Here is a 17,577-nt window from a genome sequence, read left to right on the forward strand (position 1 = left end):
TTATTATTGAGACTACTTAAGGTAGTAAAACTATATTAAGACTTTGTAGTTATAGCAACCTTTGAAATTGTGAACTGTGAAAACAAACTCTGAAATAATACTGTTCATAAAATAGCTTTAATAAACATTGGAATAATAAACTGACAGGCATAAATTGTTAAAATAGATAAAAGCACGATTGGATAATGACCACTAGAGTTACTCGTGGTAAAGGCCGCGACAGAGACTGTGAAGGTGCTCGGGCTGGGTCTTCGTCTTCTAGACACCAGCCTAATGAGGAAGTTAGAGAGGATGAGACAGGGTCCCAAAATTGAGCAGCTGGGGATGACGCACTGTCCCAAGCAATGTTGAGAATTCTGGAGAAGGTCGCTAGGCCTGGTATTGGTAATCTAGGTCGTGGGTCAGTTACAGAACGACTCAGGTCTAATGGGGCAAAAATATTCAGGGGTATTGTTAGAGTTGCCCCTAATGTGGCTGAATATTGGATGGAGGCCACAGAAAGGATCCTGGATAACCTTGACTGTACCCCTGATCAGAAGCTAAAAGGTGTAGTACCGCTACTGAGAGATGAAGCCTACCAGTGGTGGCTTACCGTCAAAGAGGGCACTCAAGCCAATCATTTAACTTGGATGTTTTTCAAGACTACTTTCCAGGCTAAGTATGTGGGTGCCAGTTATATAGATGCCTGTAGAAGGGAATTTCTGAACTTAACTCAGGGAGATAGGACAGTGGCTGAATATGAGGCTGAATTTTTACGATTGAGCCTTTATGCACATGGGATGGTGGCAACAAAATACGAGCGATGTGTTCGATTTGAGGATGGCCTCAAGGATGGTTTAAGGGTTTTGATAGCTCCTCAGAGGGAGCGGGATTTTGCAACACTAGTTGATGAGGCAAAAATCGCCGAGGATGTGAGGGGGTTGAGCACCAGAATAGAGAGAAAGGCAGAGGTATGAGGGATGCTGAGCCCTCAAATTCTTTTTAGAGGCTTAGGAAAAATCCCAGAACTGATGGGCCAACCAGACTTAGGGCCCCTGTTGCTACTGTTGGACCGCAATTTTGTATTGCTTATGAAGAACGCCATCAGGGCGAGTGTTGGAGAAAGTTGGGTGCATGTTTGAGATGCGAATCTTTGGAGAGCCGAGTTAAGGATTGTCCATGGAGGCCCGATCAGATGCAAGCTACTGGTATGGGTACTGGTCAGCCATCGAGAGGTGTTTAGTAGCCACCAAGGGGCCGTGGTCAGGCCGGGGGTGGTAATGGTATGGGACGTGGTTGCGGAGCACTGGGCAAAGGTGCTGGTCATACTGAAGCGAGGTAGTCAGCATTAGTTTATGTTACACGTCACCGTGAGCACGGTGATGCTCCAGATTTTATAATAGGTACGTTCTTTATCCATAATGTACCTTATATTGCATTAATAGATGTAGGATCTACTGATTCCTATGTTGCTTTGTAACGCCCCTTACCCGTGTTACACATCGAAACAGGGTACGAGGTATTACTAGCTCATAATATATATCATTAAACGAAACCGAAATAGAAATATGTCATTCAAATAGATAATGTATCATTATAACATATGTCTTGAACAATATTAGCCAACTTCAATGGCTTATACAAAATAATTTGGTTAAATGATGTAACCAATATTTTAAACCTAGGCAATTATGACACGTAACAAAATAACGAAGCCTACTATACATGCCATAATTCAAAAGAAATGTTTAGTTCTAATACCCAAAAGTATTGATAGTGTGGCAGATCTTCAACGATCCTTAACTCCCGAGCAATGCCGGACGACACTATAAGACAAAAGAGAGAAAAAAAAGTAAGCTTATATAGCTTAGTAAGTAAGTATATAAATAATAATTAAAGAATCTAATATGTTTACACATTAACTCAAGTGTATCTACTTTTAATTTCAATATTTACTCCACTTTAATTGAGTTGTCTCTCTTGCGTCATGTTCACTAAATAAATCATAACTCGAGTTACAAAACTCGGAATTCAAACCCGTAAAATTTTTTTGAAATAAATCTTACTAATTTTTTTCTAGAATTTTTGGTCCAGCCAATTAGTACAGTTTATTAGTTAAAGTTTCCCCTGTTATACAGCTGGACTGATCTGACCTCTGTTCACTACGAGTTGAATTTCTCCTGGTACACAATTCAAATAGCCATGAAACATGTTTCATTTAAAACTATACTCAATAAGGAATCTAGACATATAAACTACATTTCTTAATTATTTTTGTAAAATTTGTAAACTACATAGTCAATCTGAACAAGTCAAACACAAATATAAATATCTTAAAATATAGAGTTCATTTGCTTGCTCTATTCCTTTTATATGAAAATAAACTCATTGAGATTTAATTTCATATCTCATTCAGCCTCTAATTAAATTTATACTATTTTTAGTGATTTTTCAAAGTCACGTCACTGCTACTGTCCAAAACAGTATTATTGCAAATTCACTTTTTCACACTTTCTTTGTATTAACCTCACTTAGCATACATATCACAATTCATTTTCACCATATTTCATACATCACAAGTATAAGTCCATGATTACAATGCCACCGTAAAATTATCCCGTTGAACAATTCGGATCAATCCTTGATACTTGATGGTTTCAGCACACTGTCCCACTATCATATTTCATATAATTCGGCTCTCTTGTACACATGGTGTGTGACAGCCCTAATTTAACCCTAGTCGGAATGTGGTTTCGGGACCACAAAACCGAGTCATAAAATTTATTTAAAATTGATTTTCATAACTTCTATGTGTGATAGTGCATGTGTGAAAATTTGATGTTTTAATTTAGTCTTATGAATGAGAATTTTACTTGAAAGGACTTAGTTGAGAAATCATAAAAATGTGATAGGTAAAAGTTGAAGTGGCCAAATTGTATATGGATAGCATCATAGAGGACTTGCATGTCAAATGGACCACTATGATTATAGTGGACGGTAATGATGATGAAAAATTTGGCATTTTGTGTATTTTATATTAGTGAAATAATATTAAATAGTTTTATATTAAAAAACCATGAATTAATAATAGAAAAAGGGTGATAAAAACAAAGTTTCTCATTTTTGTCTCCCCTTTTACCAAAACTAAACAAGAAATTGAAGAAAGAACACCTAAGGCATTCGGCCATCTTGTGTTAGGAATTAAGTTGGAGCTCAAAATCAAAGGGAGCCAAGTTTGGCCAAAGGAAAAGCGAAAGCGGTTGAGTAGCTGATCGGAGTTGTTCATCCGTCTAAAAAGGTATGATGTGATCCGGCCCGGGTAGATGAGTCGAATTCACGTAGTTGCCCGATCGTAGTTCGAGAGAGTCGTTCGTGCCTTGAATTTTAGTAATAAAAGTAAAATAATGGATTAGAATAAGCGGAAGGTTTCAAGAAGGGTAAGTTTAGTAATAGGTTCGGTTATGTGTACCAAAGATGGGTGATGGATAAAAGAGTCGGTTTGGTTACAAGAAGGAAAAGTTGAAAGATGGGGAATGGAAAAACGAACTCAACGTCAGGAATGATTCAACACTAAGAAGTGTCACCCCGATTCCTATATTGTTAAGGTGAAAAGATGGATAGATGGATAGGTGAACGCCACACCAAGATTGGTGATAAGTTCAAACAAGATGATTGACACCACTAGCACAAGCCAGATAAGTCTTTCGAAACTTGTACGAGATATGAGAGGAAGCAACCTCACAAGAACAAATGTTCATTAACAAATTTGGCAAAAAGTCCCTTACAATTGAAAGAAAACAAATACTTATAGGCATATAGATGACCATTCAAATTCGGCATCTAGGTGTTTACACAATAATAAAAACATTCACACTAATGTATTAAAATAGTTCATAAATTCGGCAGATTCATGAACTAGTTGAATGGACACTTTCTTCCCCCTAAGTGTGTGCATGAATGCTTAATTATAAAGAAAGGCTTCAAGTGAATTGTATGTGCACCAAAGGTTGCATTCATCTCCTTGGGACGTTCATGCACTTGTATGGAATATGTATCCTCATAATTAAACTCTTTATACTAGCATGTAGGTCCATAAATGGCAGCATGAACCTAGTAAATTCGTTCTCCCCTTTGTGCATACACTTAATTCAATCAATGTGTTGAATTATTGAGTTAATTCCTTCCTTTGGACATTCTTGAACCCATCCATGGATGTGTAGTAGCTTATAGGTCAATTCAAAGTGTGAACAGCTACTTCTTGGCCGAATAAGTGATACGATCCGCCTCAGGGTGAGTCGAGTCGTATGTGAGTTTGCCCGATCGTCTACGAAGAAGTAGCGTTTGATTTATTCAAAAGGATGTTTTAACATAAATAATGGCGAAAGCTATGTAAAAGGATTCAAAGATAGGTTTATGGATATGAAGTTTATGTAGATGGGTTTATGGATATAAAGTTTTTGTAGGTTTGGTTATAATGAAACGAAAAGATGGAATGGAATGGAAATGAAAATGATCTCAAAAACAAACACGAACCAATATTAGATAATATTGACCCAAATGTTTATAAGTTTTCAAGGTAGTTAGATGGAGAATATGAGAACCTCGACCCGCTACTTAGCAAAGTAGGAACCTTGGTATGTTTGAACGCCACACTACGAGTAGTGATAAGTTCAGTTTTCAACAAAGAAGATGGATGACACAACTAGAACACTAGGTAGCCAACAAATCTTTGAACGAAAATAGAGAAAAGTTTGCCTCACAAATTTGGCAGAATATCATTAACAAAAATATTCCAAAAAGTAGTGTCCCCAAAAGGCTTGGTTACAAGAATTTATAAGGCTAAAATGAGCTAGCCGAATGGTCACATAGTAAAGTGCTATTAAAGGCCTAATTATAAATCAAAGACTTTTGAAATTCTAGAGTCAATAACTCCTCTCTTTAACTAGCTGAATTAATGTCCTTAAAGGCTTGAAAAATGACTCTTGATTTTCCCTTTGGCTAGTTGAATAGACTCCAGCCACTTTAATGAAATTTGCAATGCATAAATTGTCCATTAAGTAGCAAAAAAAACGTTGGGGTATTTGAACAAGCTGCTACCAGATTTTAAAGGACATGAAATGCTCCTTTGAACTCTCTTTTAATGATGCTTAATGCTTCCTTTATAATAGCCCCCTCTTTTGTAACCAAAATAACTTGAAAAATCTCCTTTATTAAATGCGTAACAGCCTTTGTGAATTGAAAAGTCACCTGCAATTAAAACATATGTAACCGTCACATTTATTCAATTATTAAGCTTTAAACAAATTAACAACTACGTAAATAAATGAACACACACTTATGCATCATTTATTCCAACAACTAGTTAATTAAAAGAAGTATTTAATGAACTTTAACTCATGCACCAATAAATTAACCTAGTAACTAGTTAATTAAAGAAGCAACTCATTAAATTAAATTCATCAAATAAACTCATTTAATTAAACTAAGATGGGTTGTATTAATGACCAGCATGTAACACCCCAAACCCGGCCTAGACGTTATGGCCGAATCTGACGTGCCACGTTGGAGTTGAAAACCCACGTTCCATTTTAGTGTTTTAAAAACCATATATTTTGTTAGTTAACAAAGTGTATGGAAGCTGGGCACCAGGTAGGTATCCGAGACAGAGGAGGTGAGCCATGAAGGCTGCTTAAGTACCAAGCTCTTTGATTGGATCCAATCCTAGACATGCCCACAACCATAGCCACATTTTGTTATATCGAGTTTAAATTTGTTTAAGTGGACGTCTTTGATAAATCGATTAATCGTGGTGTTGAGATATTTTGAAAATAAGTATCGCTTTGAAAACACGTCCTAAGTCTAGCCCATTTGAACAATTATTAACTAGGTTTGAAGTTATTTAAAATAAAATAATCCCGAAAAGAAATAAAAGGAAAGTTAAAATGGCCTTATTACAACCCAAAAATCAATAATAATTAAAAGGATTCTAATGAAAACCAACGCTTATTTAAAAGTCCAAAGACAATCACCGTGGCTACTCTGAATCCCCTCTGGCCCAAGTCCCCACATCAAGGCTCACCTGCAAGGTTAAGGAAAGGGGGTGAGTTTGGAAACTCAGTGTGCAACAAGCCCCTTTCAGAGCCCAAAACAATAACAGCCTGTTGGGTCTAAGCCCAAAACCAATCTCAAACATGTACTGGGCCATAGCCCTTTTCATATTTCATAATTCATAACACTAGGCCGAAGCCTTTTCATATTTCATATTACTGGGCTGAAGCCTTTACGGTAAACGGTACGGCCCAAAGGCCCATTTTTATGTCACATGTAATGTCAATGAAAGAATGCAACCCATTTGGGGAGGCTACTCAACCCACCATCCGCTACTCTCCACCCGTACCAAGCAACACACCATGTGGGGATTAACTCGACCCACCCTGCCATAACTCTCCACTGGCAGCATAGCTGCTTTATCATATAACTGGAGGCCTAGCCTCTTTTAATAACTGGGGCAAAGCCCTTTTTTAATAACTGGGGCATAAGCCCTTTAATAACTGGGGCATAAGCCCTTTTAATAACTGGGGCATAAGCCCTTTTAATAATTAGGGCATAAGCCCTTTTGCACTTCCTCCATCCATATAAAACCCAACCCAATGCATTTATGAACATCTCGTGTGCATATCATACATATCATGTGCATATCATACATGTCATCTGCATATCAAACATATCATGTGCATATCATAAATATCATGTTTATCAAAATCCCATGCATTAAGTTCATATATAAACCCTAGGGGGTATAATGGTCATTTTTACCTAGGGGCAAAACGGTCATTTTTATATTATAAGGGTAATCTTGTAATTTTACCAAAAACTAGGGTTTCCATGTTCATTAACGGTTACAAACAATTCATGGGTGCATACAGTGATTCTGGCCCATTTTTAGCGAAAACGAGTTATTGGGCCAAAAACCCCTAATGGGCCCTACTCAGTTGATTTTGTCATCTAGGCCCATTTAGCCTATATCCATAACAGTATTAATAGTCTTAACATGCAATTTAACATATTTCCGTTTTCTACCAATTTTACCCAAATGGGCCCGAAAGCCTATTGGGCCCTATTTCAGCCCCTCGAGGCCCAACTTACCGTGAACGCCAAAAACACGTCCTTACCATTTCCATTGTTCCCGATCATCATCTCATCGATTCTAACTAACTAGTGAGCGTTCGCTTGCTCACAAGTCCTCGAAATGCCAAAATTTCGGCATTTCGGCTTTTCGGCATTTTATCGCTTTAAGCTATGAAAAAGGGTTCGTTACACACCTGTTTGGTGATATTCCTCGACGAGATCTCCTACACGATTTCTCCTATAATCCATCACTAATAATCAGCTTCCCATAATTGAACCAAACCAAAAATCATCTAATACTAATACTTACACATTCGGCCACCATCTATAATGGCCTTAGGAATCTTACCTTTGTCGCGATTGATGACTATGTCTAGCTACTCCGGTGATCCAAGCTACTCCAAGTCGACACTACACCTTGCTGCTCCTCCACTAAATAAACCACAAAAATATTAAAAGAAGACCCCATAAGGCCTATACCCACATTCGGCCACCCCCTAAACTAGAGGGGTTTCGGCTTTTGGCCAAAGTTACACTAGGAATTGTTTAGAGTTTGAACACTTACCACAGTCTCTCTCCTCTTGAATCTGAATGCCTAAAAGGTAAAGGAATTGAACGCCAACAATTGAAAAGGAAAGAAAAGGTTGCTGGTCACAAAGAATCGGCACCCCCTATCTTCACTGATTTCAGCTTTTTGCGGTACTTCGGCAGAAGTAGAGATAAGGGAAAGAAATAATAAATGAGTGGAGGAAAGTAATGGGCTGGTTTTTGAAAAAGAAACAGGAGAAAAGATGAGAGGAAAGATGGTAGATTCAGCTAGGGAAGAAAAAGAAGAGAAAAAAAAACTAAAACAAAGGAGAAAACGGCACAGCTAAGACCCCAATGCTGAAATTACTAACCTAATACCCTTCTGCCGAATTCCCCTCTCTAACCCCTTCCAAACGGCTAAGCTCTATCCTTCTCTCAAATCCCTAAAATCTCTCCCCTTATCCCTCCTTAATCCATGCGTTTGACTTGATCCAACTCTCCTCTTACAGAATCCACTTAGGTTCCAACACTTACCCTTCCTGCACATAAAAATAAATACTCTTATTTGCCAACACAGGGAATCGATCCCAGGTCTTCCCTTATGCTCCACACGCCACCTTTTTAGGAGCTTAGTGGCGTCACCCTTGCCACTCTACCAAAGCTCTTTTGTGATACACTTTACCCACAACTTAATATAAGGGCACCTAGCCAGAACCCCTAACTCCTAAGTCCAAAATTTAAAAAATTCAACTGGGTTTTGGCTAACTCATAAGCCTTCCATAAGCCCATTTACACACCCAAATTATGAATTCCATAATCACATACCAAATTTTAGAAAATTACTTAAAATATCAGGAATCGCAAAAAACCCGAAAATCAAGATGTTACACAGCAACTCATTTATTAAACTAAGATGCTTAAATGCATGGTTTAAAATGCAAACTAAATGAACAAATGAGTTACTTAATGCAAGACTTAATTTAATGAAGCTGACTTAAACTAACATCGGAGTCACATAATGTATGACTTTATTAAATGCAGAACACATAATGCATGTCATAATTAAAATATCTATTTAATAAATAAGACATAATTAAATACTAAAGTAACTAAGATAAATCAAGTCTTTATTCCAATAGCATAAATGAATTTAAAGGTCTCATTTTGCATTTGGGCCCCTCGAGTTTAGGCCAATCTCGATGTCGTTGAGATGTACTGAAACATGATGCGACCGGGATCGCATCAATAAGTGCCTTGGAAAGTTAGGAGACAGCCACCATACATGCACTTAAGCCATTCATGCATTCTATCATCCCATGCATTTGATCCATTCATGGACCAGCCTTTAATGTCTATACATGCATTCGACACATGCATGAATTTGTAGAAACCTTGCATCTAGCCGTACATGCACCAGCATTTAATACTTCTTCATTCATGAGTGTGGAATGCCCAAAAGAGATGTTTCTTCATCCATACATTGTACCGTCCAAAGGGATGTACCTACATGAAATAAACAAGTCATTAAGATATCTCATGGACACTCATAAATTCGGCATGATGTGAACACATTAATGTCATGCACTAATTCAGCTATGTGAACATAATCAATTTATGTAATGACTATGGCATATTAATAACAAATATTAATATAAGACAAGTTTAATGCTTAAATAAATATGTGCAACTTTTTATTTAATGCATTAAAGACAAAACCGAGTTTAAACTAAAATGAGCTAAGCTTTAGCTCGTGAGCTAAAGTTGAGCTGAGGCTAAACTCCTAAGCTGAAGTTGAGCTAAGGTTTAGCTCGTGAGTTGAAAGTGAGCTAGGAGTGAGCTCGGTTTAGCTCAGGCAAGATGGATTGAGCTCGAATAAGCTGGATTTGAGCTGGACGGAGCTCGTGGAGCTGGAAACGAGCTTGGATCAGCTTGCCAACATGTTATTGCTCGGCTTGACAGACTTGCTCGATAAAGTTCACAGGGCGTGCTCGTATCATTTCTCCCCTATTTTAGGCGACTTGTCCTCAGGTCAAGCTGTTTATCCATGGGAGAACTTTGACTCGTGCATGGTTTTCCTCAATCAAATGGGATGGAAGATGTCACACAAATCTGAAAAATTCTTACCATATCCAGTAAAAAGAAACTCAAAAGAGTCAAATTCAAATGTGTTCGATAGTTCATAAAATATTCATTCAATCGAACATATGCCAAAAATCTCAATTGGACAAAGCAATCATACATAAATTTATCAAAGAGTTTCATTAGACCATCGTTACAAACATGAAAACTAAGTTGGATCAAGGGATAATTGGTTGAAAATGATGGCGAAGAATGGCGACTAAGAAATGCGAAGAATGGCGACTAAACAAGACCAAAGTGATCAAGTTTCTTCAAGTCGTAAAACGGAACCAAGAACCCCATGGAGATATACCCCCGACTACTACCTGAAAAAAAGATCCAATTGTGACTCCTTTTTGCCATCTACGTCGAGACAAAGAGATTCATACTATGACTCATATTCATCAACGAATTCGAGAAGTGACTTCGATCGAAAGTCCTTTTCATCAAGAAATTCGAGAAGACGAGAAGCCAATTATGATTTTGATTCATTCCAAGATGGCGTTCGAAGAGAAAGACATACTCCTACTAGATCTTCAAAGAAATCTTACTCGGAGTATTCTTCACGAATTTTTGATTGTGAATCATATGCAAATAGTTCTTCATCTTTTGAACAAGATTTATATTCTCATCATTCTTTTGTACATTCTTGTAAAGAGAAAACAAAGAAAAGAAAAGAAAAAACAAAAGAAGAAAAAGAAAATGAAATAAAAAGAAAAGAGAGGCAAGAGGCAAGTAAGAGAGAAAATGAGCGAATCTTGAGAGAACTTGAAAAAGCCTTTGAAAAGCAAAAAGAAATGAAAAAGAAAATGAGATTGAAAAAGAGAACGAAAAGAAATTTGAGAGTGAAAAAGAAGATGAAAAAGAAATTGAAACAAAAGAAACGAGTGATTCAGAAGAAAAAGAATCGAGTGAGAAAACAAGTCAGCAAGTGAGGATTATTTCTACTAACCCACCTGTTTGATCTTCTTGTGAGTTAACTTTTCAGGTTCCTAGAAGTTTGTGTGACCAATTCCATCTACATTACCTTCCAAATGAGAGGTGTTTTAGGTTGTTCGAAAAAGGTAAGTTCACAAATGACAGCCACCCACTTGCAATTGAAGGTAAGAAAGGTAAGGATTCCTTATTTATTGATTCGAGGCCATTTGAATACAAAGTTACTCATATAGATTTTTATGGCCTTATTTTTGAAAATCTTCCATCTTTTGATTTGGTTAATTACTGTTCACATATTAATGTTAACGATGTTGTTTCAAAAGATGTCATGAAGATTCCGTCTTATGACATGTTTTATAACGACAATTCTGTTGATTCTGTTGGATTGGTTCATCCTGTGCAAATTATGAATGTGTGTGATAGCAGTTTTTCACGTTTTGATTTGTTTGATTATAAAAATTCTTTGAATTCATCTTTCTATTTAAACGTGCCTATTCAAATGATTTGTGATGGATTTGAATTTCTGAAAGGTTGCATGAACACAACTTCTTTTCTCGATATATGCGTTAAAAGATTTTTGCATGAAGTAATTGATCTGTTTGACTTTGTTCTTCAAGATAAATCTCTAAAATTTTGTGCAAGATTTCCATGCTTTGATCTATCTGTTCGAGTAGAAATTACGATGCAAAATTGTTTGAGTATTTGCATGTTTAAGTTTCCTTTGATTTACTTGCATGATAACATGTTGCATCGTTTCTTTGGTGATAAAATGAATATGCTTGGTTGTGCCAATTTTTCAAGTCTGATTGAACGAGTGAAATTTGAATCATGCGATGAGTTGATTATATTTTCCTTATTTAACATGTTGCCTGCCAAAATTTTTATTGAATTTAATCTTGTAAGAATTTTCTTCTCTAAACTTTGTTTGAGACTTTGTTGACTTATCTACCTAGTAGTGGTGTCAACCCTGTTTCTTTCACCCTTATACCGAGGTTCCTACTTTGCTAAGTAGCGGGTCGAGGTTTTATCACTTTCATTCTCCACCTTGAAAGCCTATAAGCAATTGGGTCAATACTCTCTAGTATTGGTTCGTGCTTGCTTTTGAGTTCCTTCTTTCCATTCTTTCATTTACTTTAAACCGAACCTTAATATTCATATTTTAAACCCTTTCTTTGAACCCCTTAAATAGCTTCTGCATAATTCATTTAGAAACAAACATCCTTTTCAACAAACTGAACGATACTTTCTCGTAGACGATCGGGCAAACTCGCATACGACTCGACTCTCCCCGAGGCGGTTCGTATCAAGGTAAGTTCCTAAGTAATTTAAGTTACGGTTAATATTGCACATAAAATAGGTTGGATAAGAAATCATGGTATGTATGAATTTGGGAAAATCGAATGTGAGATTTATCAACCTATCTATGACATAATGGTAGCTATAGATAAGAAATTTCAGCACTATGTGTGTGAGGTTATGCGGCACTATGTGTGCAAAAACTACATGGCTCTATGTGTGCAAGATTATATAGCACTATGTGTGCGAGGAAACGCGGCACTATGTGTGCGAATGAGTAAGAGCACTATGTGTGCGGACCTTTAAATCGAGCACTAAGTGTGGATATCGATCGTAGAGAATTGCTTGTGCAAATGAAAAAGTTTAAAACTTTAAACTGAGAGTAATGAAATGTGCATGGATATTAGACATGGGACTTGATCTATATCTGTATATTAATAGATAATGCTCGGGAAGAGAGAAAGAAGAGAAAGGTAATTGGCTCAATTAGTATATAATTGAACAAAGATATAAATTAATGATAAATGAATCTAAATGGATTGGAGATTGATTTATAGATGGAGTGGCTTGGTTTGTGCTTTATTTGATTAATTGGACATTGTTTGTCATTTATATATATATGCCAACGATATGCATATGATATTTACCATGGTCCTTTCAATTTGCAATTAAATGGTGTAGGAGTACATAGTGAATTCAAGTAAGTATGTACCAAATTCATAATGTACACATGTGACATAAGATTTCCTTGTGATATCCTATTTGAATTTGGCTAATATTGGATTGAAATTTTAAATTTTTGTTAAGATAATTAGATCATTACATCTTTTTTTAAAAAAAATTTCTTAGAATTTATTGAGTTAATAACTCACTTGGTGTGTTTATTGGTTTTGTATAGATCATCTTGTCGAGGAAAGCTTGGATTTGTTACGAAGTCATCCCATCTTTTGACAACCCCTTTTTGGTATCTTTGTTTAAAACTCAAATAGACATTATGGCATGTATAGAATAATATTTTGGGAGGTTGCTATTTTGATAGTATTGTATATGTATAAGGCCATTTGAATATGGCTAAAGTTCTATGTATGGATGTGATAATGGTTTAATTATAAATCTTGAAGTGAAATCAGCTTGACATATGAATCCATATTGTGATATGAGTGTGATTATGTTATGCTTGAACTAACATGTTAGGCATTCGAGATACATTATGTATGTATATTCGGTCAAGAGGAGAAAAATCACCTTACATTTTTACCATTGTTTTAATATGTGCTTACTATAGAAGTTATTCATGGAAATGTGCTATTATTGTTGTAATTACTTAAATTAATATTGGACACGGGTATTAGGGTGTTACATTTTTATTGGTATCAGAGCTACAGTTTAGTCGATTCTAGGACTACCGTAGAGCGTGAGAGTCTAGCTATACATGCAATAATGCTAGTATATGATAGTGTGATGACTTTTGACGGTTGAAATTGTTGTTTTGATTAGTAAATGGAATCCACTCCAGAGAGAGCCTTAGCGGATGACGTTGAGAGTGTAGCGCCTGCTCCCGTGCAAGGGACAGCGCCTGTTGAACCTCAACCATCTGCAAGTAATCAAGATGATGGGGCTAAGCAAGCCTTCTTTACCATGATGAATGAGTGGGTTGCACAATATGCCCGAACAAACCTGGCTGCTCAACCATTTCTGTAACACTCCAAACCCGGCCTAGAAGTTTGGCTCGAATCTGGCGTGCACATTGAAGTGTTTTTCAAAAACCATGTTTCCATTAAAAACCCTTCTTAATAATTAAAAACTTATACCCTTTTTAAACCTTGTTAGAAAACCTCAGCTAAATTACATTCTTAACAACTTTGAAAAATTCTTGGTAGTTGCAAAAGCTTAATTTAAAAATAATTGCGGATACGTGATGTATTGAACAATAGTAGTTGCTTTGGAAAACCGTGTTCTAATACTAGCAATTATAAGAACAATAAGTAAAATTTCAAATTTGAAATCCAGAAAATTACAACGGCTTTACTACAACCCACATAAAATATTTAAAAGAAATAATCAAAACTATGAAATAAACAGTGTGTGTGGCTTCCTCCGAGCCCCTCGCAGCTCCGATCCGTCTAAGGCTGGAAATTACCTGAAAGGTTAATAAACGGGGTGAGTTTACGAAAACTCAGTGTGAAATCCCCTACTATAAAAAGGAACAGTCAGTCATATAATAGAATTATAAGTCTGGCCCCAACCTTACTTACAGTTTTAGTATCAATTGGGCCTTAGCCCACTATAACAGACAGTACCAGATGGGCCTCAGCCCATTACAGAATAAGAAACATTATCAGAACTAGAATCAAAATGAGAATCAGAATCAGAATCAGGTGACAGAATCAGAATCAAAATCAGAATCAGAATCAAAATTAGCTGACAGAATTAGAATCAGAATCAGTATCAGGTAACAGAATCAATATCAGAATGTGAATGCAATCCCAACCCAATCCAGCCGTATACACCCCCGTACCAACCTTACACCATGTGGGGAGACTACTCGACCCACCCAACCGCTACACACCATAGAAATTGCAGTGAGGCTGCCAGATATTGTGACGAAGTCACTAGATATAAATATTGTGGCTAGGCCACCAGAACAGATATATATATATGTGGCGAAGCCACCAGATTGCAGCGAGGTTGCCAGAACGCTTCCTCCATCAATATAACCCGAATCCCATGCAACAGATATACATGTCATGGCATACAACATACAGAATCAAAATATCATGCCCATATTTGAATCAAACAGTCACAGTCAAGTCATTCATATCACTAACATATATTCACAATCAAATCTGTCAACCACACAGTCCAAGTCAGTCACTTGCCTACAAGGGCAAAACAATCATTTAACACCCTAGGGGTAAAATGGTAATTTATAAATTGAGGGTAAAACAGTAATTCTGTAAATCGAGAGTAAAATAGTAATTCTGTAAATAGAGGGTAAAACGATAATTTTGTAAATTAAGGGTAAAACGGTAATTCTATAAATCGAGGGTAAAACAGTAATTCTATAAATTGAGTGTAAAATGGTAATTCTGTAAATCGAGTGTAAAACAGTAATTCTGTAAATCGAGGGTAAAACAGTAATTCTGTAAATTGAGGGTAAAATGGTAATTCTATAAATCGAAGGTAAAATAGTAATTCTGTAAATCGATGGTAAAACAGTAATTCTGTAAATCGAGGGTAAAACGATAATTCTATAAATTGAGGGTACTTTGGTAATTTTACAAGTCGAGGGTATTTCAGTAATTTGGTAAACTAAAGTATTCTAAACAGGGATAACAATACGAATGGACCTAAAGCCCATTCTCGGCCTAAATGGGCCCACACGCTCGTGTGGCCCTTTTAGCCCAAATCTAGCCACAGATATGAGATTCACCTAGCCTAGTCCAATATTTACTACACAATCAAACAGCTTATCCAATTGGGCCCGTAGGCCCATTGGGCCCACATGGCCCTTTTCGGCCCATTGCGGCCCAAAGTAGCCATCCTACAGCTAGAGTAGTGAGAAATACAAAGCTGTTAGGAGACTGCAGTTAATCCGCGTTCCAAACACTCTTAACTGACGCCCAACCCAAACGAGCACGTCACAAAGCGAAAGGGATCAGCCAAGATGGGTACCTTTACTCTCCTCATGGTTCTCTCTATTTAAAGCCAGCTCTCCATCTACTCTTATGTTAGCTTCCCGATGTGGGATCCCTCCATCACCAGAGTTTAAAACCAACACCAACTCTTGTCGTCCCAACATAGCAAATTAATCAACCTTTGCGTGCCAAGGGATTCAAACCAAAGTCCTCTCACATGCCAACTCACGCCACCACCACTAGGCCATCAACTCATTTGTATCATAAATCCAACACATTAAACTTTAAGGCGCACCTACTTGCTTCCAGATTTATTGAAAAGAAAAACCAAAATATATTGCAAGAGCCAAGACTTGAACCTTGGACCCATTGCTTCCTCTATGGCGTCACTTCCTTGTCCCCTAAGTGGCGCCACCTTGCCACTACACCACACTTCTTTTTGTGGCACAATTCCTCCAACAATATTCTTAAGGCCTACCTACTACACCCAGGCTTTGATTCACCTTAAACCAAAATTTTTGCTAGAGTCCAGGTTTGAACCCAGGACTTCTCCAACACTTCTTAGCGCACTTAACCACTAAAACAAGCATTCATTAACAAAATTTACACGCACAAAAAAATATTATAAGCTGCCTTCAACAGCTCCCATGCTCAAGGCCCAAAACTTCTAGGCCCAAATTCAAGGTGTTACAATTTCTGAATTTAAATAATCCTCCTCCGGTGCCTATAATACCAGCAACTACTGATCCCTTGAGGCTGAGTAAACCTCCTGTTGATTTGATTAGGAAGCGCGGGGCCGAGGAATTTCGAGCCATTGCTACTAATGACGCTAAAAAGGTTGAGTTTTGGCTTGATAATACCATCCGCGTTTTTGATGAGCTGTCTTACACACCCGATGAGTGTTTAAAGTGTGCAATATCCTTATTACGAGATTCATCCTACTATTGGTGGAGAACCCTGATTTTGATTGTTCCAAAGAAACGAGTTACTTGGGACTTCTTTCAAACGGAGTTTCGTAAGAAGTATATTAGTCAACGATTCATCGATCAAAAACGCAAAGACTTTTTAGAGCTTAAACAAGGTCGTTTGACGGTATCTGAATATGAACGTGAGTTTGTAAGACTCAGTCGTTATGCTCGGGAGTGTGTAGCTGATGAAATTGCCATGTGTAAAAGATTTGAAGAGGGATTGAACGAAGATTTAAAGCTGCTAGTGGGTATTCTAGAAATAAAGGAATTCGTAACACTGGTTGAATGAGCTTGCAAGGCTGAAGAGCTTGGAAAGGAGAAAAAGAAAGCTGAATATGAAGCTAGGGACTTTTGTAAAAGATCGGCGGGTAAAAATTCTTTTTCGGCTGCAAAGAAGTTCAGAGATGATACTAACAGATCAAAGACGACTGCAGGAATTTCTATTAAGGAGTGACCATCAACGGACTCTTGAGCTACTTCGGTTGCTAGTGTTGGCAACAATCGGTAAGAAAAACCCGAATGTCCACAGTGTGGAAGACAGCATGTAGGTGAATGTTGGGGTAAGTCTATTAACAGAGCCTATTATAGATGCGGTTTGCGGGATCATTTCATTCGATATTGCACGGAACCTAATGAGAAAAATAAGATGCAAGGTGCGAGATCGAGTGGTGCAACAACTAGAGGTAGACCACCCAGAAATACTGGAGGCAGGGGTGGTAATAAGAGAGGGACTTCTGATATGGCGATTCGATCTGAGACTCATGCCCCCGCCAGAGCTTATGCCATCCATGCACGAGAGGGGGCATCCTCCCCTGATGTTATCACTGGTACATTCACTCTCTATAGTACTAGTGTACTTGCTTTAATTGATCCTGGTTCGACTCATTCTTACGTATGTGAAACATTAGCGTCCAGTAAGACTCTACCTGTTCAGTCTACTGAATTTGTGATACGAGTGTCAAACCCTTTGGGTCGGTATGTGTTAG

The 17,577-nt window shown here is 37.4% G+C and overlaps 1 protein-coding gene across 1 annotated transcript; it reads left to right on the plus strand.

The window, feature by feature from the left end:
• The first annotated feature begins 344 nt into the window (after nt 1-344).
• On the plus strand, nt 345-1,222 carry LOC107943273 (uncharacterized). Its single transcript, XM_016877023.1, has 2 exons — nt 345-950; nt 986-1,222. The coding sequence occupies exons 1-2, from the start codon at nt 345-347 to the stop codon at nt 1,220-1,222; spliced, it is 843 nt and encodes a 280-aa protein (XP_016732512.1).
• The last annotated feature ends 16,355 nt before the right edge of the window (nt 1,223-17,577 follow it).

Source organism: Gossypium hirsutum, chromosome A10 (genome assembly GCF_007990345.1).
Source record: "Gossypium hirsutum isolate 1008001.06 chromosome A10, Gossypium_hirsutum_v2.1, whole genome shotgun sequence".
NCBI lineage: Eukaryota > Viridiplantae > Streptophyta > Magnoliopsida > Malvales > Malvaceae > Gossypium > Gossypium hirsutum.

Bases quoted from the DNA above. Each gene is read 5' to 3' on its own strand.
- LOC107943273 (XM_016877023.1), top strand. From the start codon at position 345: ATGTTGAGAATTCTGGAGAAGGTCGCTAGGCCTGGTATTGGTAATCTA. The intron at 951-985 runs GTATGAGGGATG...AATTCTTTTTAG, and splicing joins GAATAGAGAGAAAGGCAGAG to AGGCTTAGGAAAAATCCCAG.